The sequence below is a fragment of the Lathamus discolor genome, chromosome 4 (genome assembly GCF_037157495.1).
Source record: "Lathamus discolor isolate bLatDis1 chromosome 4, bLatDis1.hap1, whole genome shotgun sequence".
Lineage (NCBI taxonomy): Eukaryota > Metazoa > Chordata > Aves > Psittaciformes > Psittacidae > Lathamus > Lathamus discolor.
In genome coordinates this window covers 47,027,403-47,054,279 of record NC_088887.1, presented here as the reverse complement: position 1 = coordinate 47,054,279, position 26,877 = coordinate 47,027,403, and the positions used below count along the sequence as shown (strand labels likewise).

Below are 26,877 nucleotides of genomic sequence, written 5' to 3'. Positions count from 1 at the left end.
TTCAATATGGACTGAAAAAGCCCTGACAGCCTCAACTAGAGGATGGCTAAAATGAAGGAGGCGCTGAATCCTTCAGAATTACTCCTGCACGGGACTTGTGATGAGCTGGGGCACTCATTGGCCAGAGTGCCAATTCACAGGCTGCGTTAGGGCATCCATTACTGACTGCTCTGAGATGAGACAGTCATCCTGTTCAGGAAGAAGCCTTAAAATCTAGGTGAAAGACTGTCTGAGAAGAGATGTAAGTGCACTCTAAGGCTAATGACCATGACTGGCTTTTGACAGTTTATCCAAAAGTAGGAAATGGGGTGTACTTTTGCAGAGATATGCCCTACAGGGAAGGAGACTGGGTTTCCTAGCCTGGGTATATGCCAAAAAAGGAAGAGAGGCTGTGAGGAAAGCAGGTTCATGTTCAGAGGTAAAAGGATGGGTAGCCTGCTGTATGCGGGAAGGGAGGGCTGGAATAGGAGCAGGTGTGGGCAGGCGTCTGCCTGCCTTGAAATGCTGAGGAGGCAGCTGACTGAAAGAATCTTGTCAGATGAGGAGAGCCTCCTGCCGGAACAGGTAAGCAGTTAGGAATTGGAGTGATCTGAGAAACTGGCTTCGTGATCTGCAGCCACCCACTTCCTGAGAAGTAAGGCACAGGGGGAGATGCTGTCCAGAGATCTGCTGCTAAAAGGCTGGGACAAGACCTGGTGCAGATGTGCTTGGCTGATCAGTATGTGATCAGGGAACCAGCAGTTTCAGTCCATGAGTGATGTTCTGGCATCTGGCCAGACAAAGCTGTAACTGTGGTGGAAGGCTGCAAATCAGACTGTACGTTGTGGAAATTATGAACCTTGTGCACCTTGTTACTTGATGCCTTAATTCATTTATGTAGCTGTACACTGAATGTGGTAATCAGCTCACAGCAGAAGAGCTGATAAATAAAGCTTTTTTTTCTTTCTTTTTAAATCCAGAACTGGTAAAAAGTTTATTGTTATCTATTTCTAATATGGATTTTGTCTAGTTACGAGACCAGCTGGCCTCCCATATTTTGTGAGGCCACATGCTGGTTTTAGCTGCTGTGACTTTTGAGTCACAGCTACAGGTATTCCTTCAGCAGTAAATAATACATTTTTATTTCCACTTGCATCTAATAGAGGTTATAGAAAACTTACCTGTAACCCAGCAAAAAGCATTTACAACAATTTTCTCAGAAGAGCAGCTCTGCAAGAGCAGCTGCCAGAACGCTGTCCTCTAGGGACTGGTTCTCTCTTTTAGAATAATGTATAATAAAGACAATCTGCAAGAAGAAAACACTGAAATCTACTGTTCACTCAGTTACATTTTAAGGATATGTCAAGAAAATATTGAAGTAATGTGCCTGCTTTCTCCGTGTATCAGGAAAATGAGAAGCTATGCTCTACTTTTACCATATGGTCTTGTTTACTTTATTTCATCCAGAGGTTTTATGGCAGCCAACCAAAGCTGGCATTTTGTCCTAGTTGTATGCGAAAGGAGTGCTTTACAATCTACTGTGAATAAGTAGGATTCTATTGATGATGTTTTAAATAATCACTGACCTGCTGGTATTTAGCCTTAAAGTTTTACATAGAAAAGTGAATCTTTAAAACCAGTATTAGAAGTGTAATATTGAACATTAAACAGATGATGGTCACTGAATGATCATCCATGACTTTGTAATCTCCTTGCTTTGTGGGGGAAGGAGAAGAAAGTCTGTAGCATGTTAGGTTTTTCATTATCTCTGGGAGCAGGTTGGTCCACAGCATCAATACAAAATATTTTGCATCTTGACCACAGCTACTGGCTATTGGGACAGAGGGTTTGCCTGTTTTTTCATTTGGTTGGGTTTTGTTTTTTTTTGTTTTGTTTGTTTGCTTGTTTTTAGTATTGTGAAACAATCTGGGGAGACCTGGAGCTCTTCCACTGTATAAGGCCACTTGTAATACTGCAGCAAGTAGAGCATCGTTTACTTTCATCGTTTCTAGTCATGCTCTTACAGCCTTATGTGGACCGGTGGAGTTTCTACATTGTTGTTTTTCTTCCCTCTTTTCCAGTTTCTGAAATTTTTGCCAGCCCTAATGTTTCTCATGTGGTAGAAGAAGGCTTAAGTTTAACAGAATTTGAAAAGAAGATTGATGTTCCAGACTCTTATTATGGACCCCGACTCTCTTTCCCTCTTACTATTAATGATGCCAATGCTCTTCTTCATGCTTTCAAGAGTGAACAAGTAAGCTACAAGTAGTTTGATTTTTTTTTTTTTTTTTTTTTTTTTTTTTTTATGTCTCTGTCAAGTTGTAGCTCCACAATCAGTTGAATCCAACATAAAGCTAAATGGCTGACCAGGAGTTACTTCACCCTTCCTTACCCTCCCATTACCCTCTCCTGCTAGCCCCTTGTGATCATAGAGATGCATGGATCACCTGTCTTTGGAAACTGATCTGGCTTGAAGCTACCATGACAAAATCAAAACCAGTCAGTTCTCAGACAGTTTCCCAGATTTGACTCACTGCTTGGCTGCATGACTGCCAGAGCCAGCACTGGGGAGGGAGCAGGGACTAGTTGGGACCTACTCTTCAGGCACTGAGATTGCAGTAATCATGTAATGGGAACCCTTAGCAGCTGCAAGGCAGGGGTTATCAGTGAAGGTGCAAGACTGGGGAAGGTGTCCTAAGCTAACTTAGAAGCTAGTTACCATCTTTTTCTGAGTTGAAAGTGCTTTTTGAATGGTCACCTTGTTCCAGTGTGCAAGACTCTACCATAATAAAAGAGTGAATATAAAGCATCACTAATGTAGTGGAACAGGGTGATAGCACAAATCTCAGGAGCTTACTGTCTGTGGCTGCCAAGGCATGGAGAAAGCTGTTGCTGATTCTCTGTGTTCCTGAACAGGCTTCTTCACTGCCCTCTTTCAGGATGAGAGTGGGGCAGGGAAACCATGGCCCAGCTTTGTTTGAATTTGTGTAACCAGTATACTGTATGTAAGGATAAGGGTCTATCTTGCTTTTTAATTTACTAAATAATGGTGGTTGGTTGTTTTTTGTTTTGGGTTTTTTCTGTAATTTTCTGTGAAGGCTGATCTAAAAAATAGTAAAATATAAAATCCATGATAAATAAGCCCACCCAGACTTCACCTTACTGTCAACTCTGTCTTCTCTTACTGTGGCTGGCATTTTATTAAGCAAATGACTATATGTAATTGGCCTTCTTTTTTGGTTTAAACCACAAATCTTGAAAAGTCAGTCCGTAGCTCATCTGTCTCCTTTACCAAATTTCCTTGGAGTTGCTTGAATTAAATGCCTTAAAAATCACAAACTGACAAAATTTTCATAAAGATAACTCTTGCTGGAGTTTCCCTCTCATATTTGCAATTTGCTGAACTATCATTTATGGCCTTTGTTGGTTTTGTTTGTTTGTTTGTTTTTATGTTGTTGTTGTTGTTTTGTGGGGTTTTTGTGTTGTTTGGTTTGTTTTTTGGCTTATGGTTTTTGTTTTTGTTTGGTTTGGTTTGTTGGGGTTTTTTTAACTCGCACCTAGATTATTTTTTTTTCTTCCCTCAAGTTGCTTTGAACAGATGACCTTATGTAATGATTCAGAGTGCTGTAAAACTCAGTCTTTTATCCTTTCTGTAGATGGGAATAGTAGAAACAATACACTAGAAATAAAATGGGAAAATATGTAAAGCAAGTTCATTAAGGGCTCTACATCCATTCACTGGGAAGCAAGTGCAAGGCTGTGAACACCTCTAATTCCCAACACTAAACCATTCAGCCTGCAGTCAGGTCCAGAGGTCTGTAGTATAAGTAATCTTGGCAATACATGTTGGAGATTAATAAAGCAAACAGACGTTTTGCTACATCTAATAAGTCTTCCTTTTCTCCCTGCATTTTTTTTTTCCTCACAGCTGCTTCATGCCCGTTATGTACTGCAACTGCTATATGAAACTAGGAGGGTTCTCAAGGAGATGCCAAATATCACCCGTATTTCAACTTCCTACTCCAAGGAGATAACTGTCTGTGGTAAAGTGCCAGAGAAAATAACTGCTTTGGGCTATGAATTGATACTCTAAGTGGTTAGAGGATGATACAGACATTTCCAGGTGTTGCCATTACGAGGAAGTTCTCCATGCTTTTATTTTGGTTTTGGTTTGGTTTTTGGTTGTTTTTTTTTTTCCCTTACAAATGCTAAAGTTGGAACAACAACAAAAAAAGGTTCCTGAGTCACACTAAGTACATTTTAAGAAAGTCCCTCAGCAACTCCTTCCTTTTCTCATTAAACATTCCTGAATGAGTCAGTATTAATTCAGCTAACACTGCACTGTAGCTTAAATATTCCTGCACAAATCTCTATAAAATGTCTCAGAGTATTCTGATCACTGGTTGCAAGTCTCACTGCTTTCTCCTCTTGTTGAGAAAAAGATTTTGCCATCAACAGTTTACTCAGTAATGATTTTAATGAGGACTTAATAGGGGTGGCAAACAAGGCCTTTCACTGACAGCATGACTATCTAGTATAAATTGAAATAATAATAAACCCTCATTTCTAAAGGGATCCAAGAGGATGGATGAGTGTTTATACAAGCAACAAATTAGTCTCACAGAGTGATGTGATGTGTCACAAGGTAAAGAACTAAGAGCTCATTGCCCATTTATTTTGTGACACTCTTGTAAATCATGAATAAAGGGGTGCAGTATCCTGATTCAAAGAACATAGTAGCTGCAAAACAGAACAGTAATGGTGACGTTGACTCTTGATGGTTAGCAGTGTGCTGTGTGTAATGGTAAAGTGATATAAGGAGGGGTACTGTGAAGCATGCAAAACAAATAATGCTTTGAAGATATGGTTATGCACCTACTATGATTGCCAGGAAAGGGTTTGTTTAAATGAGGTTTTGTATAAACAATGATTTGTTAACCAACCCAACAAAACATCTCTCCAAACTAAGGCGACACAGACTCATAGTTTTTTGTTACAGGTTCTTACTAAGCATATTCTTACTACGCAGAATGTATGTTAGTATTGCATTTTAGTATTACATTTGCATTATGTAAGCAGCATCTAAAGGGGTCCCTTTCCTGCACTGAAACTAATAGCTTTTGTAACCAGAGAGATCCTCTGCAAAAGATGAAGGATCATTTTTTTTAGACATAATTGATCCAAAATGTTGATTTCCTTAAAATAAGGAAATCCCCCTTCTCTTTTTTTAATTTAAAATTAATAATGCAGATTAAATACACACGTGAAATGTTTGCATCCATATAAGGGTTACTTAGAATGCCTTCAGTAGGGTCATAATTAATAAAAAGTTGCACAGAGAATATGTAGACAGGGTAAAAACATCACTTTTCCTACTATTTGCTGGTGGAAGTGTATTATTACAAGATCAGTTTGAAACTGTGCTGTGGCTTTTTGGTGGTGAGTCACAGACATGAGGTTCGTTCTGTGAGCATGAAATTTAGTCATATGTGGGGGAAGCTGTGCTGCAGTGATCCTTTGTGTTGGGGTGAAATCCCAGACCTGTTCCAAAATAAACCTGTCAGAAGGAGCCAAATCTCTCATTCCTGTCTCAGCACTGAGGCATACATCCTCTCCATCAAATCCTGCCTGTAGTAATCAAAATCTGGCTGTGAATCAGACAGATGTTCAGTTGTGCTGTAGATAGTGGTCTACTTAGTAAATTTAAACTTGTTAGTATGTAGAAGTCTATCATATGTCTAAATGTCTTTTAGTGACATTTTCTGGTTTTCATATGCGTATTGTGTTTGTTCATCTTAGTCCCATTTCCCTTGTTGAACCTCTGGCTGTGTGACTGGTCCAATCTTCAGATCTAGCTGGGAAGACAAAAACTTTATGCAAGACAATTGTAGACTTGTAAAGTATTTAATTGCCAGATTTTACAAGCAGCTTCAGCTTGTACCTTAAATGATGCTGATCCTAATACAAAGCAAACTACTAGGGAGAACATGCGGGAAAACATATTCTGACTAATTCCAGTTTTATAATTCCATTTTTTCTTTTTTCTACTCTGTGAGAAAATATATTAAAAAAACCCCAACAAATCCAACAACAAAAACCCACTTTTTTTGTTTCGTGTAGGAGATTTGCATGGAAACTTGGATGATCTTTTGCTGATATTCTATAAGGTAAGTAGGTAGTCTGTGACGTAGCATTTTCATTTCATGACTTGTTAATAACACGAATTTATGTCTGACTTATCACTGTTAGAACTGTACATGCCCTGTGCATGTACCACACACACATTCGGGAAACAATTTGAATGGTGCCTTTGTCATAGCTTTTCCTTTCCATATCCTCCTGCTCACTGTAAAGGAGGGGATCCAGGAGGTCTTTCTCTTCCTAAATGTTGAACTGGAGCAGAACCAGAACTCAAGAGGGCTCCTTGCAATGTCTCCAAAATCCTGCTGCTGTTTTGTATTCCATATTGACTAAAGTCTTCTAAAATCAGGAGCTAACTTAGTTTCTTATGTAACACTACACCATGGATAATTTTGGCCTTCCAGAAAAAAATGCAGAAGCTTTCACTTAGACCTTCCATTGATATCTGCAAAGTGGTTTTTATTATTATTTGTTTACACGAAACAAAAATAATTCTCTGTTTAAAAGCTTTTTGAGTGCTAGAAGCAATCACATAGTCTGTACAAAATGGAAATGCCAAGGGCACACTTCACATATCCCTGAACAACTGAGCACTTTTTAATGTTAAAAAAGCTTAGCTCCTTTTAACTGATGTGAAAAAAATTAAGCTCCAGGCTATTTTTTCCACAATTGTATGTTTACTGAAGATGCAGGAAATTTCCTGTATTTAGTTTCACATTTCTCTTTAACATGAATCGCCACCTTTCATTCAGCAGATACTTTCTTTGATTTGAGCTTTCTGGGGGAAAGGGTTTGTGTCTGGTACTTACACATTCATCTGCACTGAATGGAGACTGAAGTGACCTAAACCAGATGTTTAAGTTATGTAACTGCCTCCCCCCTCCCCCCCCCACCCCCCCAACTTTGTTATATTTTTTCTGACACTTGTTGAATAGCGACTTTGTTGTTTTGCCCAGGTGCATACCTGAAGCCTGTTGAAGTATAATCAGACCTTTTTACAGAGTTCTGCTTTTCTCATCAGTTACGTTTAGCTGGTCGTTGGCTTGCAGTCTCTTCACTGTCTAATTAAAATATTTGACAATCTTTTGAAATTGGAATAAGAGTAGGATACAGCTTGGTTTCATGCACAGGATCTGCAATGGGGAAAGTAACTATGTTACAGATAAATGCTCAGATATATTTGCAGCTGCAATCAGCCTGAGTTTTACTTTTTTTGAGGAAAAAGATGATGCTGCTTCTTCACCTCTCTAATGAATGTTACAAAGAGAAAAACTCTAAGAAAGGACTAAATCCTGACTTCAGTAAATTTGGAACCAAATCTGCCACTGACTTCAGGGACTAGATTTATCCCCTAGTCATTCTTTGTTAAGTTTCTAGGGGAGTCCTTCCATCAAACCTAATAAAATGAACAAATATTTTGTCATTTCAAAGTGGTTGAGAAAGCAGAGAGGACATGATCAAGCTGCTTAGTTATTTAGAAGCAAATTAAACAACACTGTTTCATTTCTCCTCTGACTAGTTTACTCAGCTGAGCAGTGAACCCAGGCAGCTTCTGGGATCCTTTTTATGCTTTCCTAACACTGTTTCAGTTGGAAGGGATATCCTCCTCTGAGTTCGTATGAACCACCCATAACCTAAAACAAGTGGGTACAATCCAAAACAGTGCCATGGGTGAGGAATGTAGTTATCTCAGGTCTGCACAGAACTGTGCAGGGCTAAAATGGCTGCTGAAGCATTTCGGCCACCTGCCTGCAGGTCAGCACCTTGAGCATGGGTCTCCATCCAGGGAGCTTTTATCACACTTTTACAAGCTGCCAACAGCAAACGCACAGAAGCTAGCAAGCTACAGCTTATCAATACAGTGCTGCTTGTCATGCTTAAACCTGTTTTGAGTGAGGGTAGCATAATGACTTTTTCTCAACAGCCAGTTTGAGGCTCATTCAGTCCTTCCATTAATCTCCATTAAATTACAGCATTTCCTGAAATTCCTTGAAACATTTGAATTTTAAATTATGTATTGCTCTATAATGGATACCGTGGATAGAAATAGCCTGAAGAAAATGCAAAAGACAAACGGAAGTTAATTAATCACTAACCCAGCAGATACAGTAATAATGCCCAGCAGCAACTTGCTAATCATTACAGGGCCTTGTTCGCCTCTGACATGTCAGAGGCTGCAACAGCCTTTAATTTAGTTTTGCTCTTTTTGTTGGCCAAAACCACAGAAAAGGAAATAAAACTTTGTACGAGTGTAGAACAAAACTAAAATTTCACATTGAAGTTGGAAGTCCAAAACAAACTTTTATTTAAAACTAAGAGTGGTAGGTAAGCTTTTCCAGAAAAACTGATCAGTCTAGAAAGTGCTTCAGTAGATCTGGCTTTCCATAAGGACTCCAGTTAGGGTGGCTGTCTGTATACTGACAATCTGCTCATGATTAACATGCCTGTTGGTGTAAAGGCACAGCTTTTATTAACTCATCTTTCCAGGAGCTGCTTCTGAATCTCTCCTTTCTGTTCCACACCTGAAATACATCCTTTTATTTTGTAAAACCACTACACCACAGGCCTCCTCTAAGTTAACTTGGATAATGCTGGGGAGAAGCTATAGTAAACACCAAGCAAGCAGTATTTGCAATGTTTGGGGTTGTGCCACTGTGGCCATCGAGAGACCAGGATTCACTACTGCATTCTGACATTAACAGCACAGGACACTTGATTGGGACAAAAAAGACTTTTCTTAATGAATTCAAACTAAACATTGAGTCCCTGGTCAAATAATGCATCCTGCAAGAAACCTGCTAAGGCAGTACACTTAGGAATACCATAGGAACACAGGAAATGTTGGACATTGACACAGTAGCTATATTCAGAAGTGGGATGTCTTGCAATGCTGCCAAACCTGTTAAGAGTGGCTGCCACAGTTGTAACATGATTTCAGAGAGGTTCTATTGATGATTCTTGTGCATTCAGATTGTGAAAAAAAAGAGGTTTCCTTTTTCTGGCAATCAAAATTGAAATCATATTTTGATCTTGGTTGGAAATGATGAAGCTATAGGTAGTTGCTGCTATACTTTCTGTAAGCTGATGGCACTCACTGACATGTTGATAAGTAATCATATTAAACATACCATTGATTCACAATACTAGCCTTTGATAAGTCACCATTCATGATAAAGCATCTTCAGAAAAAAATAAGGTAAGAAATACTTGCATTTAGCCTCTTTCCTCTAGGGGGTGGCAAAGTGTAATGTGAATAAAATTCAAGTAGTGCTTTCAGGATTAAAGCAATAGGAATCAAATTCTTAAAGTTCTGTAGGAAGATTTGATGTCCTCTGGACTGTAGCCTTTCTTGTGAGTTTTGGAAGCATAACATGATCTCATTGAAACAGTTTCCTTTATTACAGTAGGATAGCAACATCTCTAAATGTTCTTGGTTTTGTTTCCTTCTGCAGAATGGTCTGCCTTCAGAACAAAATCCTTACATCTTTAACGGTGATTTTGTTGACAGAGGGAAAAATTCTATGGAAATTCTTATAATCCTGTTTGCATTTCTTCTTATCTACCCCAATAATTTACACTTGAATAGAGGAAACCATGAAGACTACATTATGAACCTGAGGTAGGTTTTAGGGGGCAGTGAGGGGGGAATATCTGGCCTTTCACTAGAAACGTTGGAGGTTTTGAATGCTACTTTAGCCACTGTGTCACATTAAAACAGAAATAATGTTTTATTAGGTATTCAGGTGTAGCTTTGCATCTTCAGGATGTGTGAGGAGGGGTAAAGAGCATCCTCATTATACACAGGCACTTGAACAGGAGTCATGTCTCTGACCTAATCACAATCCATTGAAGTCAGTGGGCTTAGTGCAGCTTCCAGAGTATCAAATTTAAGGAAGGGGGGTGGATGGAAAGGTGATATTTTAGTTAAAGCATTGGCTTTTCTATATCATAGCAAAAGACATAGTAATATGCAATACAGTGGAACCTGTAACCAAGGAGCTGATATTTCACTTAACTTTAGACTTAGATGTCACTTCCCAAACACAAGGGGTAGGTAAATATCTGCACTTCTACATAGTGGAGGTCCATTAGCTGAGAGGTGCCAGTCTGTCCCATTGTAGGAACAGCTGAGAATCTGCTTTCTAATACAGACATTTGTATTCGGCTCTACCACAGGAGTGAGCATGGCCAGTGTCTCTGGCTGTAGTGAAAGTGTGACTTGTGGACAAAATTATCTGAAAGAGATTAGAACTCCTTAGTCCTACTCTCTATGATTCTAAGCTGTCCCAGTAAGCCTCTGGGGGACTAGCTGGCTGGTAAACTGTTGCATCCCTTCTATCATTTGATCTGTGCAGAATATATTGCTGTTTTAACAATAAAATTGCAGAGTTAGAGGCCCATGTTCAAGTCATATTAATGATCCATGTAAGAGAACCAGGTTCACATGATACCTACTCTTCCAGCACCTAATTAAAAAAAACCCCACAACATAAGCCAAGATCAGTTACTTTGTGTACGAGGTAGGATAATTCCCACTTAAAATAGTAGAAAATATTAACTAAGTCTGTGATGGTATGGAGTGCAAAGATGTTATTAATGTGTATGGGTCTTTGCTGGGCGTTTTGCTGTGCTGCACATCAGTAAATTTGAAAGCTGAGAGTTAAGGTGTTGTGAAAATTCCCTTTGCACCAAGGATGTCTTGGTGTTAAAAGAATGAGGTATCAAAATCCATGTCCCTTGTGAGGGAAAAGACATGAGGGATAACATCATCTAATAAGGTTGAGTGATTTAGGACAAAAACTCCATGGAGTTTTTGTAGGGATTTTTACCTGTTAACAGGTTCCTTGAAATTTCTCTCCAGTATCCAAAAGGTAAAACTGCTAAGCTATTTCATTTAGCTGGGAAAAAAGCCACTTAATCATTACTGGTCTGGATTTTGCTGCTGATCACTTGTATATGCAAGAAATCAGTTTAATTGAATTCTTGAGACAGAGCAGAAGAACGCACATTTTAACTGAGTTAGAATGGCAGGACAAAAAGAAGGCAAGAAAACTCCTGGCAAACAGTGTAGCACAGAAAATAATGCAGAAGGACATACTGAAAACCAGCTCATGCTGTCCTATTTTCAGATACGGCTTCACAAAGGAAGTTTCGAGGAAGTACAAGGTAAGAGTCCTCCTCCTTCCCCTATATTTTCTTTATAGGCTTGCACTTGTAAAATAAAAACTGCGTAAACAGGGAAACTTCCAACCAGTTTATTTAGGTGTAGCACTGAATGACTTTAGAAATGGAGTTGGAATTATTTTGGAGTATCAGTGGAATAACTGACAAAACTATATAAAGTGTTAGCCTTTTATGCCCAAAGATCTATGGGATGAAATAAATAACATCATTAAGGCCACTCAAGAACACAAAAAGAGGTGAATGTGGAAGAAAACCAAAATGCTACAGAGACAATTAAGCAGCTCTAAAGATGTTGGAACATCTAAAGATGTTGGAACATCTTTGTTTAACAATGTTGCAGTTCAGAGACTCTCCTGGATGGAAGATTCATACAGACTGGCAGACACTTCAGCAAAATCTTGGGCTTAGAAGCAACAGAATCTGCAAGAAATAGGGTCTAATATAAACCTATGTTTTACAGGACCATGGGGATCAGATTTTGTGTCTTCTGCAAGACGTCTTTAGCTGGCTTCCCCTTGCCACTATAATTAATAACAAAGTTCTTATTCTGCATGGAGGGATTTCAGACACCACAGATTTGGATTTCCTGAATGCGCTTGAGAGAAATAAGGTAAAATATCGTATCCACATGGGGGTAATTTTGTTTTCTTTAAAAAAATAGGAGTACAAATGCTAAGATCAAGTTGTTTGCATTAGGAAAGGAAATGGCTGCTGTGTAAGGTATGGGGGGGGGGGGGGGGACGACGCGGGACGGACAAGTCTTATTTTTCTTCTAAATCACTGTTTAGGAAAGAAAGTTTCAGTAGGCCTTGGGAGCCAGTTGTTTGGCTGCTGTAAAATAACATGGGTCTTTTGACTTTAAAATGTCTAAAACCACTTAAGGTACCTCCTTCCTGCAGTGATGACGCATCAGCCAGAAAGTATGAAAAGTACTTAATTCTCAGGCATTTTTAGACACTTCATAAATCAGTCTAACTACATCTTGCTACCACTGCCTTTGTCCTGGGGCTGTGCTTCTGCCATCTGCTGTGTGTGGGTGTTTCTCCAGCTGTGAGGCTCTCCCGTGGCAGCAGCTGAGCTTTGCACATGTGTGAGAGTTTTTCCAGGAGGATCAAACATCAAGACATGGGCTTGAAAAAACAGAAACTATTGCTTTTCAGGGATTTGGAAGAGAAAAATGTTGGTTTTTTTAATTTTTATATGGTGAGCAAACACAGCTTCTTATAATCAGTGAAAGATGGTGTGGGTCTCAATTTGGACAACTAAATCAAGATGTCTGCTTGTGATAAAGGTGCTGAGGCTCCTTATAATCAATTGACATCCAGGTCTTGTCATTGCTCAGGCATAGGTCTCCAGTGCTGTTCATGGAGGCACCCTGTAGCCTAGGGATGTCCCCTCCAGCCTTTGCCTGCCTCTGGACAAAACCTTCACAGGTCTCCTCCACCAGTCTCCTGGGTGACATCTGCCCACCTCATGTTAATTCACACACATGGTAGAACATCCCAGGTGGCATGAGATACACAGATTTAAGTGACCTTGTGTACCTTGTCATCCATGTCTGTGGAATCAAGAGCTATTTCTCTTACCCTTGTTTTCTAATGCAGAAATAAATGCTTTACAGGACAGTTGGGTGTATCTCTGTTTCTTAAAGATGTGAAAAGGCCAATTAATACTTCTGGTCATGGGAGTCTAGACTCTGTTGGCTGTACTGTTGTACAGTAAAATTGGGTTCCTAACTACAGATGTAGGTGTCTTAATTGTGAGCTGGGTTCTGCCCACACTTTCACCCAGGCTGGGCTTAGCAAGTTACTGACAGGGTATCTGTGAAAGGCAAAATTAACAGGTCAAAGTTGCTGTCACAGGAGAGTGTTGCTAATGAGACAAGTGTGGGCCACAACTTGGGGCAATATCACTTTGCCAACTGATGTATTTTAATTGGTACAGCTGGAAACTGATGTCTCAAATATTGGTCAGTGCACTGGGGAATAACCCAGTGTTTTGCCTTTTGTTTTACATCAGTTCTTTTCTTTGTTAAAGAGTAGAATTTGGGGAGCATGGGTGTGTGTTTTGTTGTTGGGTTTCTTTTCTTCTGGAAATGAGCTAGTATGAGAAAATCTCAAATGAGAAAAAAAGACAGTCAGGGGAGAGGAGTCTGTATTATCACGCATTCATGGAGCCATAACACACAGCTCCAAAAAAATCAAATGCCCATGCATATTGGAGGAGGTTGATTTAACAGTGAAAGGGCCTGATGAAATACTTCATAAATTTCACTGTTATCCTCCTGATATTCCACTTAGCTGAATTAATAGCAGCATGGTATTGTAGCAGAGCAGTAATGAATGCAGTTTCTTCATCAGTACAGTACAGATGTATATTTTCAGTTTTCAGTGACACTTGGCACTTAAGTTTCCTTCCGGAGCCCACACTGTACTTGCTGTATAGTGAGGCTTTATAATTGACTGTGGCTTGGAATGAGTCTGTGTCATAAAAAATGGATAAGATTATAAGGACAGCTCTGAAGAGGCTGGGCACTGATAGATAGAAAGCAAAATTTCTGCAAGTGACAAACATCTGTAGCTTTCCCCAAACCTGTGAGTTCCTGACATTATGAGAGTTCAGTACTGAGTACAGATAAAGGGAACTGATGTGCATTTCAGCTAACATGCTTGTATCATCTTTATGTTCTGCTAACTCATTCCAGTTTTTATTATTATTTTTCAAATAGGTGAAATCTTTGCTGCAGCCTCCGAAGTCAGTAAGAGTCAGACAAGACCAAGTGAAGGAGAGCATTCCTACAACCAGACCCAGTGAAAAGATTGCCAGCCAGAATCTTGCACAGAAAACACAACACATCTCTTCATCGGGCTCCACTAGGCCTTCAGGCTCAAATTTGTCTTCAGACCCTTCTGAGAAGGAATGGAAACAAGTATGTGAAACCAAAGACAGACTGATTCCAAACCCCTCCTGCACAAAGCCAGCAGGTGCTCTGTTCAGGCAGTATGTTTGGGTCTGAGGGAGCTGTCTCTTAATAAGAAACCCATCACTGTTGGGAGTATACTAGCCAGCTATTAGTTATTTGGATGCTTTTTGTAGACCTGATAAGAAAGACTTGTGCTTCTATACAAGTACAGTTTACCCAGTGTTCTCTTCAGCCATGACGAGGAGGAAACTGCTCAGTCTGAACTGTGTTTGCATGCCCTCATGTGGTTGGATCTGTTGGCACATACATAGTTGTTGGCTTAAATAGGTCAGACTTCGCAATTGTTTGCAATAGCGAGCACCTTTATTTGGCTGTGGTTTCGGCAGCTAAATGCTGATTGTGTCCAAAAAAACCCCAACTCCTACAGGCTGATTGCTCAAGAGTGAATAGTTTTTGTCCTCTGGCCTTTCATTTCCTCTTAAATATTAGAGGCAATATGGAGCTCTTGCCATATTGTAATTTAATAAATTGTGACAATTTGAAAAGCTTAATTTGCACAGCAATTCAGAAGCTCAAATTGAGTTTTCTGTTTCTGAGCTTCTCATCAGACAACTGCTTTAAGAGGCGGGTAATTTTCTTTACCTTCTTGAGAAGCCTATCTGTCTCTGAAAATGTGATTTCCCAGGATACCTATCTGACCTATAAACTAACATAATGGGCACAAGTAATGTCCCCAGATCTGACGCTCCCCCAGCTAACCAAGCATTCATCTAGCCATGCACACAAAGTAGAAGTGAAATGTATTAGTGTAAACCTTATCCAGTGAGGTTTAAACAAACACATTTTGCCTTCTAGAGCAAATTCCACAGACCAGAATTATTTGGTTAGGTAACTTTAAACTATGATAATTCATCCTCATGAATCCTGACATAATAATGTAAAATCCTGTTTAGAAATGGAAGCTAACTGAAGACAATAAAGCCAAAGGCAACTCTTGTCATGTTTAGAGCAGGCACTCTCAACCTTAGTTTAGATAAAACCACTGACCCATATGTTTGTCAGGTCTGTGAAATAGAAAATACCCCTCAGCTACATGAGAAGGCGGCAGCTTTTGCTCTCTTTGAAGTACCCTAGGTACTATTCCCAATGCACCTACATGCATCTGGAAACTTCAGCTGTAAAGGAGATAGATACATTTCTGAAATGTTATTTCATCTGAAAAAAGTTCATCCAAAATCCATGTAATGTTTCTTAAGAAAAGCAGAACTTTCAGCTCAAAAGAATGCCCTACTAAAAGGAAGAAAGGCCTACTTGTTCACTCAGGTGTGTTTTCTCCCAGTACTCGCAACACCTACAGCCTGTCATTCTTCACCTATTAAGTCTTCATTTGCTTGCGTATGCCATTTATAGATCCTTGACATTCTCTGGAGTGACCCAAGAAGCCAAAGGGGCTGTACACCAAACAAGAGTCGAGGAGGAGGTTGTTACTTTGGTCCTGATGTCACTGCCAAGCTGTTTAAAAAGTATAATCTGAAGATGCTCATCAGGTCTCATGAATTTAAGCCAGAAGGTTATGATATCAGTCACAATGGGAAGGTAAGATGCTTCCAAGTAAAGTAGAATTCTTCTGTGAATTTCACAGGCACATCCACAGTATATTTGCCTGCAAAATGAGTGACTTCTTTAAAATGGGACTGGGGAAATTTTGCGCTAGTTAGAACAAATTACAGAGTTCTGATGAACACAGTTCTTTACACCTTCAGGAAGTTGGGACTGGCTTTTTACTTGTGTGAAAACAAATGAACATCAACAAAATCCCTGAGGAGAGGTATGTGTAAATACAGTGCAAGAAATGCTTTAAGGCTCTAGAAGCCTTTTAACTTCCTACTTTCTCTTCTGAGCCTGTTTTCTGACCCGGCAGCCAGCAAGAATTCTGAAAACCAGGTCTCTCTTAGAATGAGGTTTCTGTTAAATAGCATGTTATACCACACTGCCCTTGAACTGAAGTCTTCCAGTGACAGGCCTAAAATACAGGCCTGGATCTCTGACTCAAAAAGTGCAAGCTATTTGGTGAACAACATAGTTGTTGACCTCTGATTTTATACGTAGATGCTTAATTTTGGAACCTGGATGTTTTTCTAAGATCAGTTTCAGAAATCAGTCTCAAGAGTTGTTCTGGCCAATCCAGTTTCCTTGTTTCCTATGATCAGGTCATCACTATATTTTCTGCCTCTAACTATTATGAAGAGGGGAGCAACCGGGGAGCATACATCAAACTGAATCCTGAACTGATTCCTCGGTTTGTACAGTATCAAGTCAGCGAGCACACACAGAGGCAGAATCTTCACAACAGGTAAAGTTGTGTGCTGTGTGCAATGAGTGTGTACTCACTTAGCATGTGAGTACTTGCCACAAATCTATAGCTTGAGTAATTGAATAGGTATCATTTTCCTTGGGTTTCCTTGTAAATTTTACAATTTAAAAATTAATATAGATAGTAGGCAAAACATCTTCTAAGTGCTCTAATTGGTTTCCTGAGAAGCTCCCAAAGGTAATTAGTCGCAGAAAGTGGTTAGAACAGACAACTGTTAGGGACCCATAAAGGGCTGGCGCCTGTCTGTCAGGTCTGCTTTAAGACTGCAGCATTAATCTGGACAAAGGCTGTTATGAACAGAGCCCAAAAAATTGAGCATGACAGCTCTGCCATGCCTAGCATTGTAGTCAGATTTACTAGTGCAAAGTATCTTAGAATTACCTGCATAAATGTGATTACCTAATAAACGCAGATTATTCCCCCCACCACCACCACTGTTGTCTTGTAGGACAACCCTAAACATAGTACATGTTAAAGGGTGTAAGAATTTGATTACAAATGCTGCAAAGCATAAAAGGCTAGATTTAAATTTTTCAATGATATGCTCTGCACTTTTTCCCTCCTAGGGTGGGTACAATTGAATCATCTGCCTTAAAGTCCTTACGAGAGCAGATTTATGCTTACAAGCCTGAACTTACTAGTGCTTTTGCACAGTATGACCTCAATGGCACAGGTAACACTACCTCTCTGTCCACTTGCCACCATGGGGAACACAATTTCCGTCAGCAGGGGCAGAGGGGACAAACCCCACGGGGAGGGGTCCTGCTTGCCAGTGTAAGGCTGGAGGTTAGCAGGGGGTGGTTGATCTTACGTTCTTCATGACCACAGAGGGCAGGTGTTACCAGGTGCTTAGCCCCAGAAAACAACTTGAGGGGCTGAAGCTTTAAGTAGGAAGAAGAAAATGACTGAAACGCATGGGCAAATTATGAAATAGTGTTTGTTGTTGGGCAGTTTGGGTAGGCAAATCCAGATCCAGAAGCTGAAAGGTAACCAACCACCTTCACTCAGGAGTGTCCTCGGAAGCTATCAGATAGGGAACTGGGGTCTCAGGTGAGAGGTAACCAGTCTCCTGAGTGATTCTCCTCTCTGAGTCTAGGAGGTATCTGAGGAAAGCTCACTAACTGGCTGTGCCCCTAGGAGACACATCTGAAAAAAAGTCAGCAGTAAAACAATACATGAACCTTTTATATAGGAGCAAGTAGTAGATGATTTCTAGCACAAGATACAACTTTTTACTTGTGATGGCTTAGTTATCTGTGCCCCTAAAAGGACAATCAGTTACAGGAAGGTACTGCTTCTTTGGCCACTGAACAATTGTTCAATGTTATTTCTGTCTTGTTGGGTTTTCAGACACGTCTCTGTAGTTGCAGCTCAGCTCAAACCTGAAGTACACTTCGTAACATTATCTGGTTTTCTCAAAAGGTATTAAAACATGCTGGACATCATAATAGCATCAAAAAGTTGTTAAGGTCAGAAGAGAAGTGAGGAAATACCTAGTCCAACCCTGCTGCCGACTGTTATGAGGGGCTTTATCCTAGTGTTACTGAGAAATCATTTGCGTTTTGCAACCATTTTTAGAAAGGGCAGAAGGCATGCCGGTGACTTCATGAGTGCTGTGTCATGTACTGCCTGTAACCATGAACTGACCCCCCTTCTGGCAGGCAGGATTTCTGTCCATGACTGGGCTGCTGCAATGGAGTCTGTCCTACAGCTGGGACTGCCCTGGAGGATGCTGCGCTCTCAGTTAGTACAGCTGACCCCAGATGGAGAAGTTGACTTCATGTCATGTTTTTATGATCTGAAAATAAGTCAACCTGTAAAGGAGGTAAGGATGAAAATGCCTCTTAGCAAGGCTTGGAGGAACAGCTTTTGGTGCAACTTGAGGCACAAGACAGTTGTTTGGCCGATTGGGTAGACAGATACAGCTGAACAAGATGCCAAGCTTCCTTTTATAGTCCCTGGAGGGAAATGAGCACTGCAAGGGTGCAGATCATCATCATTCCCTGCTAAGGTAGATGCTTAAAATAGGTTGGATGAATCACATGCTAGAACTGCTCCTTACTTTCTGTTGACTCTCAAGGGCATTTAGATAACGTAACTGAGGAGATGGGACAAATCCTTTGACTTCCAGCCCTCCCTCTTTGAGATGAGCTTTTCAAATGTGCTCCATAGCCAGTTCAGGCACCTGTCACATTTGGGAGGGAGTCACATTTGTAGATGGCCTTTTAGAGTTTTAATGGCAGCTGAGGTCTTTTACAGAGTCCAGCTGTTACCAAGTGGCTGCATAGTGCTTTGGTACTTAGCCAGTGCCATCATTTTTCTAAGCAGCAAGATCCTTTCACATATGTACAGCAAAACCTTTGTACGAGCTCGTGGCATGCAGCATCTTCCCTACATGATCCACATTTCCACAAATAATTACAGAAGGTAGGAGGTGTGAAGGGCTCCTTTCCCCCCTGCCCTGCCATCTAAAAGTGCTTTTAGCTGATTTTTCCTTGGGGCAAGGCACAAAGTATCATTCCAGGGAATTCAAGCATAAGGATTGTGGTTTATTTTGGACATTTGACAAGTTAAACTGGGAAGACAGAATTGGCTAATACATATTCTGTTGGTTAGACTAACTCGAAGTCTGAATTGTTTCCTGTATGTGATTTCAAACCCAGGTACAGCCAGCTTTGGTGGAGACACTGTGCAGATACAGAAAGGATCTGGAGCTCATCTTTAATATAATTGACAAAGATCACTCAGGTAGGTCGAGGTAGCCTCACCGTGCCAGTTCTAGAAACCCTGTACCAGTTACTTTTCCCCACTGTGTTTCCTCCTCAAGACTTCCAAATATAGAGGAACCAGAGGTGATGTCATTTTTCTAGTTTAGTGAAGACTAATTTAAGCAGTCAGGCTGTAACCATATAAGGGACAGTGCACACAGCCCAGCTTGGTAAAAAATTTCTCACAGAGCCCATCTCCAGTACTCTTGGCTCTTTCCGGAGGCTTTTTCTCCTTTCCACTCAGTATCTCACATGTTCTCAAATCCGCTGCTGAAAGCATTAGATCATTACCTGAAGTAAAAATGCACTTCAGTTATGAAATCAAAACATATACCCAAGCCATGGTAGGCAGGTAACTTCTTTGCAGCAAAGGTGTGTGCATGCATGCTTTTGTGAATGCAGGGAGGAGAAACAGCACTGGAGAAAGCAACCTTCTGCCTGTCTCCTTTAGGTCTGATTTCCCTTGAGGAGTTTCGCCACACATGGAAACTCTTCACTTCTCACCTGGGCATTGATGTAACTGATGAATCCCTTGGCAAGTTAGTCCTCAGCATAGACAACAACAAAGATGGCTACATTGACTTCAGTGAGTTTTTAGAGGCCTTTCACGTGGTTCATAGACTAGAAAGAAAGGCAAACTCATAAAAAAGCAGATCTTGTGGGCTACCATAGCAGCTCACACTCCCATTGAAATCATAAGCAGTCTGGGAAACTGGCAATAAATGGGCTCAGTATGGTACTCCTGGCCATCACTGTGTAAGCATTTCTTTTGTCCCTTTTGGGTGATGTACACCTGAGAGTAATGAGACCGAGATGAAAACCCGCTGCTTATGGTATTACAGTGTCACTGTCACAAGTACCTTTACAACTTATCCTCCCCCTTGGTGGCATCTCCCCCGTCAGTTTAAGCCATGAACACTGCCATGGGTGCACCTTCAGTCCCATAAGAAGAGAAACTTGGGCATGATTCTAACAGCAGCCCTTAGCAATGGCTGAGAAACAGCACTGGTGCCACAACGAACATATCAGACCCTCCCTGGTGATACCACAGGCACAACAGCCCCAGAGAGGAGAACAAGGCAGAATCACTATATAGTTAAAATAAGCAGTTTTGCTTTTTATCCTACTCCTTGTGTGACACAGTGGAATTACAACATTCCAAGTCACTACCTACCTTCCTTCTTAGAGTTTACAGGCACAACTCAGAGGATCTTACCTGAATGGCGTTTACTCTTGCGCGACGTTTCCTCTTGCCACTGGTTACCTTTCCCTTCATTTCTTGGCAGTTGGAGTTAAGCAACAATCATAACTTGTCACCCTAACAGAGGCTAAAGCCTCAGCATGCTCATGTCACCCATGACAGATCACTAAATAAACCTTTGGCCTCCACAGCAACATTTAAGTGTGGCGTCTTTTTGCCTATATTTTGGAATCCTACACACATCTGAATACAACACACTCTTCCTAAAGATGAACTGTACATTTTTAAAACAAAGAAATTAACAAGAACCCCAAGTAAACACATTTTGATACTACTATGCCTAAATATTCTTGCATATAGTTAAGCATAAATGCTTTACCAAGTAAACTGATAAATTCTGAAACTGAGTGTTGGGAACACAAGAAGATGGAAGAGCCCAGTACCCCCACCCCCTATCCTGGGCTGCCAGCTAATACTCCTGTTCCTACCAGTCCTCCTGTTCCTACCAGTCCTATCCACCTGCCCAGAGAGGAGAGAGAGTGGAGAGATCTGGATCTCTTGCATGTCCCAGTTGGAAAGAAACACATGGACATGAGGTAAAGTGTGGCCAGGTAGGGCACTTTCTGAAAACAGCATTACCTAATTCAGCCTTAGTACATCCAGTGTGTGCAAAGTGCTGCTTGGGTAGGGAAAGGTTCCAGCCCAGCCCCTCTTTAGATTTTCATGGTGCAAGACAGGCTAGGCTTTATTTAATCACAGTCTGGAAAGTACAAAACAAAGCACCCATCCCAGTTCATCATCCCAGGATGTAACAGCAGCCTAAGCTGAGGGCACTGCTCTCTTCCTTACGTCTTGCAGTAACTTAACAGATGAATGAACAAACATGCACACACATATTTCTACTGCCCAGCGGAGGGGGGAAAGAAGAATCTTCAATAATGCAAACAAAATTTAGAGTACATTTTAATGGCTGGTAATACTGGCTGTTCAATTTGAGCACACATTGATTGTGAGCTATGCTTCATGAGGGTCAGTCCCACCTTACCTCAGTGGAGCAACAAAAAAGGCTCCACCCCTGATAACACCATGTGTGGTGGGATCTTGCCTCCAACCCTGGTTTCCCTGGGACAAGGTGGAATGGGACAGTGCAGCCCTGCAGTCTGCTTTTGCCACCAGTCCCTCCAGTGGGTGCTCTGAGTCAGTCCCAGTTACTATTGCAGGTAGTGCCCTTGACCAGCCCCAAGGCTGCCTGCAGGCCTGGCTGGCCGCCACCCCCTGAGCTGTTCAGGGGTTGGAACTAGATAATCTTTAAGGTCCTTTCCAACCCAAACTATTCTGTGATTCTATGAAACAACTTAGGGCAACAGTGCCGCTCAGACTGGAAAGACGCGGTCTCAGGTTGGTCTATTTTAATTCATTACTGCCCTTGATTCTGAGGCATGGGATGTTTGTTTGCCTTTGCCTCTTTTCCATAATTAGTTTCCAGGGACCTGAAGCTGGCTGTGTCATTTTCTACTGCTCCCCTGGAAAGCCTAACAGCCAAGGAGCTCAGCTCCACACAAACTGCAATGGTATCATGTATTTTAACTGGGAGCACACCCTTGCCTCACCAGTGCTAGCTCTGCTTTGCAAGAGCTTAACCCCTACCCCCTCCACGTGGGTCCTCAGTGAAGCAGGGGGTCTATATAAAAACTTACTTGCTTAATTAGGTTTGCACTAAAATGCAGCTCTCCAATTAGAATGGTTCTTTGGTCTGAATAGTGATGCAGCAGCAAGTTGGAGCTGTGCCTGAACTACAAGTAACACAAGTTTCCCTTCCAGTGGCCTTTCCTTTCAGAATCCCACCCTTCACCATCAGGTACCTGAATTCAAATTACCACCGAAATACTTTCCAACTGCCTGCAGTCCATGATCAAAAATATACCAAACTCCTGGTCCTACTGTGATTTCAAATTAAAATACAATGATTCTCCCATTGAAAAAACAAGTGCTAAGGGGGCTCAGCTATGCTTGCCCATAGGCTTATCCAATGCTTTAGACTTCAGAGCTGCTACCTGTGGAACCAGCTACACTGCCCTTCGTGTTTCTGATAACAAGATCACACTCAAGGTAAAAGAAAATAAAAAATAAAAAAGGTAGTCTGAGGGAAAAATCATCTTGCATCTTCCAAAACCTAGGATTCAACAGGAAAAGCAAAACCAGCTGCTATGACTGACTTTTTGTATGATACTAGATAGAACGAAACCATCGCACAAGCTTTTGTGTGCTCGTGCTCTACACTGCCACATCTGGCTGCTTAAAACTAGACGAAGGATTTTTCTTTCATTTACCTAGAAACAAGCTTTAACTGATCTCTCACAATATAAATGAAAACAAAAAACATTATGAAGGCAAATCCCTGCACAACAGGCACTACGCCAATGACTTCCACATCCAAGTACTAGTTGTACCCGAGCTGCACCTTTGCACCAGCTCCTCAACAGGTCCACACTTTTCATGGTGGCTGACACAGGACAGGCCTCTCTCAGGGCATCCAGCCCAAGGGCCCCTGGGCTGCAAAACTCTCCTGCTCACTGAAAAAACCCACAGAATCACCTCCTAATGCCTCCCACACCTTTGCTCTCCTTAAGCCAGTGTCCAGCCATTGCTACAAGCAGCAGTGACTCTGCAGAGGGACAGCAGGCATGGTACCGTGGCTGTCAGGAGTGTAGCCTCCCTGGCACCATGCGTGCTGGCAAGTGAGGTTTACTTCCCCGCTTTCATCAAGGTATTTCAGATATCTGTATAAAACTGGAACCAAAAATCTCATTCTCAAAAGCACCATGTACTTTTGTTACAGAAAAAAAGGTTTCTAAATACTATAAAAATGGCATAGTTATGTTTTGAAAGAGTGGAGGGAGTCTCATGGAAATACGCTTATCAGGCTTATTAGTACAGAAAACACTTTTTACAGGCCATATCTGCTCTTTTCCACTCTCCCTGGCAAGATAGAATCACTCTGATCCTCTCTGCTGACAAGGGTGGCAGTGACAGCACACCTCCACACCACTGAGGGAGGCTACAGCTGCAGGTGCTTTCCGAAGCTGGCAGCTGGATGCATGCTGGCTGGTGGCATCTACGGTACAGCAGGGTTTTCCCCTCCAGAAGCAGCCTACCTCTGGTGTCAGATTAAATGACCAGAGCCATTTCCCCACACTTATTCTTCAGAAACTGGTTTCCAGTGGATAGATTCAAGGAAAAGGCACTAACACGGGAGATGTCTGAAGGGGAGACTTCCAGGCAGCCCAGCCCTAATTGCATGTGGCAAGTGTGACTTCAAATTAAAACAAAAAAACAACCCCCCAAAAAACAACAACAAACAAAAAAACCTTCAAAACAAACAAACAAAAAAAAAAAAAACGCACACCAAAACAACAGCCCCCCCAAAAAACCAGAACCCAAACCAAACCAACCAACCAAAACAAACAAACAAACAAACAAACAAAAAAAAAAAAAGAGAAGAGAAACATCACAGCCTTCCATACACTCCAGCTGTGCTGGAAGGGTGGCAATCCTGCCATTCCTAACTCTGAGGCTATTTGCAAGGGAAAGGACTGGGGGACTTGGAAAGGGTGCTCAAGTGGAAGGGGTTTATCTTGCTCCATTCAGAGGAAAGGATTACAGGCATAAAACTGTCTGTCACCTTGGAGAACCTGGAGACTTGAGATTTTGCCTCCAAAGCCTCAGGGATGCAGGGAAAGAAGCTGTTTGGCTCAGATTAAAGACAGATGCAGCTTCCTGAAAGAGGCCATCCTCTTAAGTCAGTTGCTATTGTAAAATACTTGTCTCTGCTGGAGTTAGCACTGCATTGACTGGATGCAAATGAGACGAAAATCAGAATAAACGTGTATTAGAAATATCACCTGGTTATTACAAGTTATTCATAGGCCTCCAATTTACATTTCCCTGGGTGTTTCACACTGTGCATTAGTGAGTCACAATGATGTACATTTACACACAGCAGGAGAAAAATTAATGAATTCCATCACTTCCCTCATTTTGGAGACTTTATGCCCGAGCTACAGTTCCTTCCTTTTATTATGCCTTAGGATCTCCACAGTGTAATCTGTTTTCCCCTTGGCAGAATTCTCTAATTCTTGCTAATTTAGTATGAATGACATTGATGCACTTTGGGCAGAATAAGCCTTAGTATTTGTTATTTCCCACCCACCCCCTAAACCCAGGCCAAATCCCACCTACCTATCCCGTGCAGGGAGGCATGCACATGGCATGATGACCAGTGTGAAATGCTGAGGTAGTGCACGGCACACAAATATACAGCAACTAAACCAGAAGTTGAAAGAGGAAGAAGGAGCTGCTGAGCCTTCCCTCCTGCATGAGGCATTGCTTATTGCATCGCACAGCCTGTGCTGGGCAGGAAATCATGTAAATAAATAATTATGGCTTTTGTTAGGTACGTCATCGTGCCATAGGCCCCGCTTGGGGCACTGTCATAAAAAAAGTGGCAAATTCCTGTGGCTATGTCTTTCTCCAAGATACTACCAGTAGCTCCAAAGGATTTCTGAAAAGACAAGCAAAAGAGGAAGGAATGTTAGGTGTGCATGCTTATTTACTGGAAAAAACTCACCTAACTATGATTTTGCATTTGTGCTGAATACTGAAAGCAATTCTCCTTTCACTCATGAAAACCGTAATCACAGTTATTATAGGACCCACATGATTTACTTGGATAAGTGGAAGTAAATGAGGAACATGTAACAGCCCAGATTTTTGTCTTTGTGGGGGGAATACTCACATATTGGTAATTCTGATGCCTTGGTAAAGCAAAACCTCACTTCAGAGCTTGTTAGCCCCTATAATTTTATTCCCTTTGAATCTCTCACAACTCTTAAATTAGCTTTCTAAACATATTTCCAGAAGATACTTCAGTGACTTGGTCTGTCTTTGTAAGGGGAAGAATACCCTGGATCTGGAGAAGGCCGAGGCTCTTAATGACTTCTTTGCCTCAGTCCTCACTGGCAAATGCTCTGACCACACCACCCAAGTCGTGGAAGGCAGACACAGGGACTGTGAGAATGAAGACCCTAGGCCCACTGTAGGAGAGGATCTGGTTCGAGACCATCTTAAAAACCTGAATGTGCACAAGTCCATGGGACCTAAGGAAATCCATCCACGACTCCTGAAGGAGCTGGCAAGTGAAGTTGCCAAGCCACTGGCCATCGTATTTGAAAAATCATGGCAGTCAGGTGAAGTTCCCAACAACTGGAAAAAGGGAAATATAACCCCCATTTTCAAGAAGGGGAAAACGGAAGACCCAGGGGACTACAGACCAGTCAGTCTCACCTCTGTGCCTGGCAAAATCTTGGAGCACATTCTCCTGGAAGGCATGCTAAGGCATATGAAAAACAACAAGGTGCTTGGTGACAGCCAGCATGGCTTCACTAAGGGGAAATCCTGCCTGACCAATTTGGTGGCCTTCTATGATGGGGCTACGGAACTCATGGACAGGGGTAGAGCAGTTGATGTCATCTACCTGGACTTGTGCAAAGCGTTTGACACTGTCCCACACGACATCCTTGTCTCTAAATTGGAGAGACATCAATTTGATGGATGGACCACTCGGTGGGTAAAGAACTGGCTGGACGGCCGCACACAAAGAGTTGTGGTCAATGGCTCGATGTCCGGCTGGAGACCGGTAACGAGTGGTGTCCCTCAGGGATCGGTGTTGGGACCGGTCTTGTTTAACATCTTCATCACTGACATGGACAGTGGGATTGAGTGCGCCCTCAGCAAGTTTGCCGATGACACCAAGCTGTGTGGTTCGGTTGATACGCTGGAGGGAAGGAATGCCATCCAGAGGGACCTTGACACGCTTGTGAGGTGGGCTGATGCCAACCTCATGAAGTTCAACCATGACAAGTGCAAGGTCCTACACCTGGGTCAGAGCAATCCCAGGCACAGCTACAGACTGGGCAAAGAAGAGATTCAGAGCAGCCCTGCGGAGAAGGACTTGGGGGTGCTGGTCGATGAACATGGATGAAAATGAACATGAGCCGGCTTCAGTGTGCGCTCGCAGCCCAGAAAGCCAACCGTATCCTGGGCTGCATCAAAAGGAGCGTGACCAGCAGGTCAAAGGAGGTGATCCTGCCCCTCTACTCTGCTCTCGTGAGACCTCACCTGGAGTATTGTGTGCAGTTCTGGTGTCCTCAACATAAAAAGGACATGGAACTGCTGGAACAAGTCCAGAGGAGGGCCACGAGGATGATCAGGGGACTGAAGCACCTCCCGTATGAAGACAGGCTGAGGA

General features: G+C 41.8%; 2 protein-coding genes across 6 annotated transcripts in view; one reads left to right on the top strand and one right to left on the bottom strand.

Annotated features, from left to right (window-relative positions):
- The window catches only part of PPEF1 (protein phosphatase with EF-hand domain 1), a 34,738-nt gene extending 13,974 nt beyond the window's left edge, over window positions 1–20,764 (top strand). The window contains exons 5-18 of one of the 3 annotated variants that reach the window (XM_065677354.1): window positions 2,061–2,233; window positions 3,908–4,022; window positions 6,100–6,146; window positions 9,573–9,739; window positions 11,250–11,286; window positions 11,765–11,914; window positions 14,033–14,233; window positions 15,638–15,823; window positions 16,438–16,580; window positions 17,168–17,274; window positions 18,263–18,426; window positions 19,265–19,349; window positions 19,821–19,955; window positions 20,556–20,764. In XM_065677354.1, the coding sequence (XP_065533426.1) occupies window positions 2,061–2,233; window positions 3,908–4,022; window positions 6,100–6,146; window positions 9,573–9,739; window positions 11,250–11,286; window positions 11,765–11,914; window positions 14,033–14,233; window positions 15,638–15,823; window positions 16,438–16,580; window positions 17,168–17,274; window positions 18,263–18,426; window positions 19,265–19,349; window positions 19,821–19,955; window positions 20,556–20,665 (1,820 nt within the window). In that variant the 3' untranslated portion in view covers window positions 20,666–20,764. Of the gene's footprint in view, window positions 1–2,060; window positions 2,234–3,907; window positions 4,023–6,099; window positions 6,147–9,572; window positions 9,740–11,249; window positions 11,287–11,764; window positions 11,915–14,032; window positions 14,234–15,637; window positions 15,824–16,437; window positions 16,581–17,167; window positions 17,275–18,262; window positions 18,427–19,264; window positions 19,350–19,820 lie in introns of all 3 variants that reach the window. The other 2 variants (XM_065677356.1, XM_065677355.1) reach the window with 2 other exon arrangements.
- A 3,679-nt stretch (window positions 20,765–24,443) lies between these two features.
- Window positions 24,444–26,877, bottom strand: part of PHKA2 (phosphorylase kinase regulatory subunit alpha 2) — a 43,309-nt gene continuing 40,875 nt past the window's right edge. For all 3 annotated transcript variants that reach the window (XM_065677352.1, XM_065677351.1, XM_065677353.1), the window contains one exon: window positions 24,444–25,131. In XM_065677352.1, the coding sequence (XP_065533424.1) occupies window positions 24,958–25,131 (174 nt within the window). In that variant the 3' untranslated portion in view covers window positions 24,444–24,957. The remainder of the gene's footprint in view (window positions 25,132–26,877) is intronic.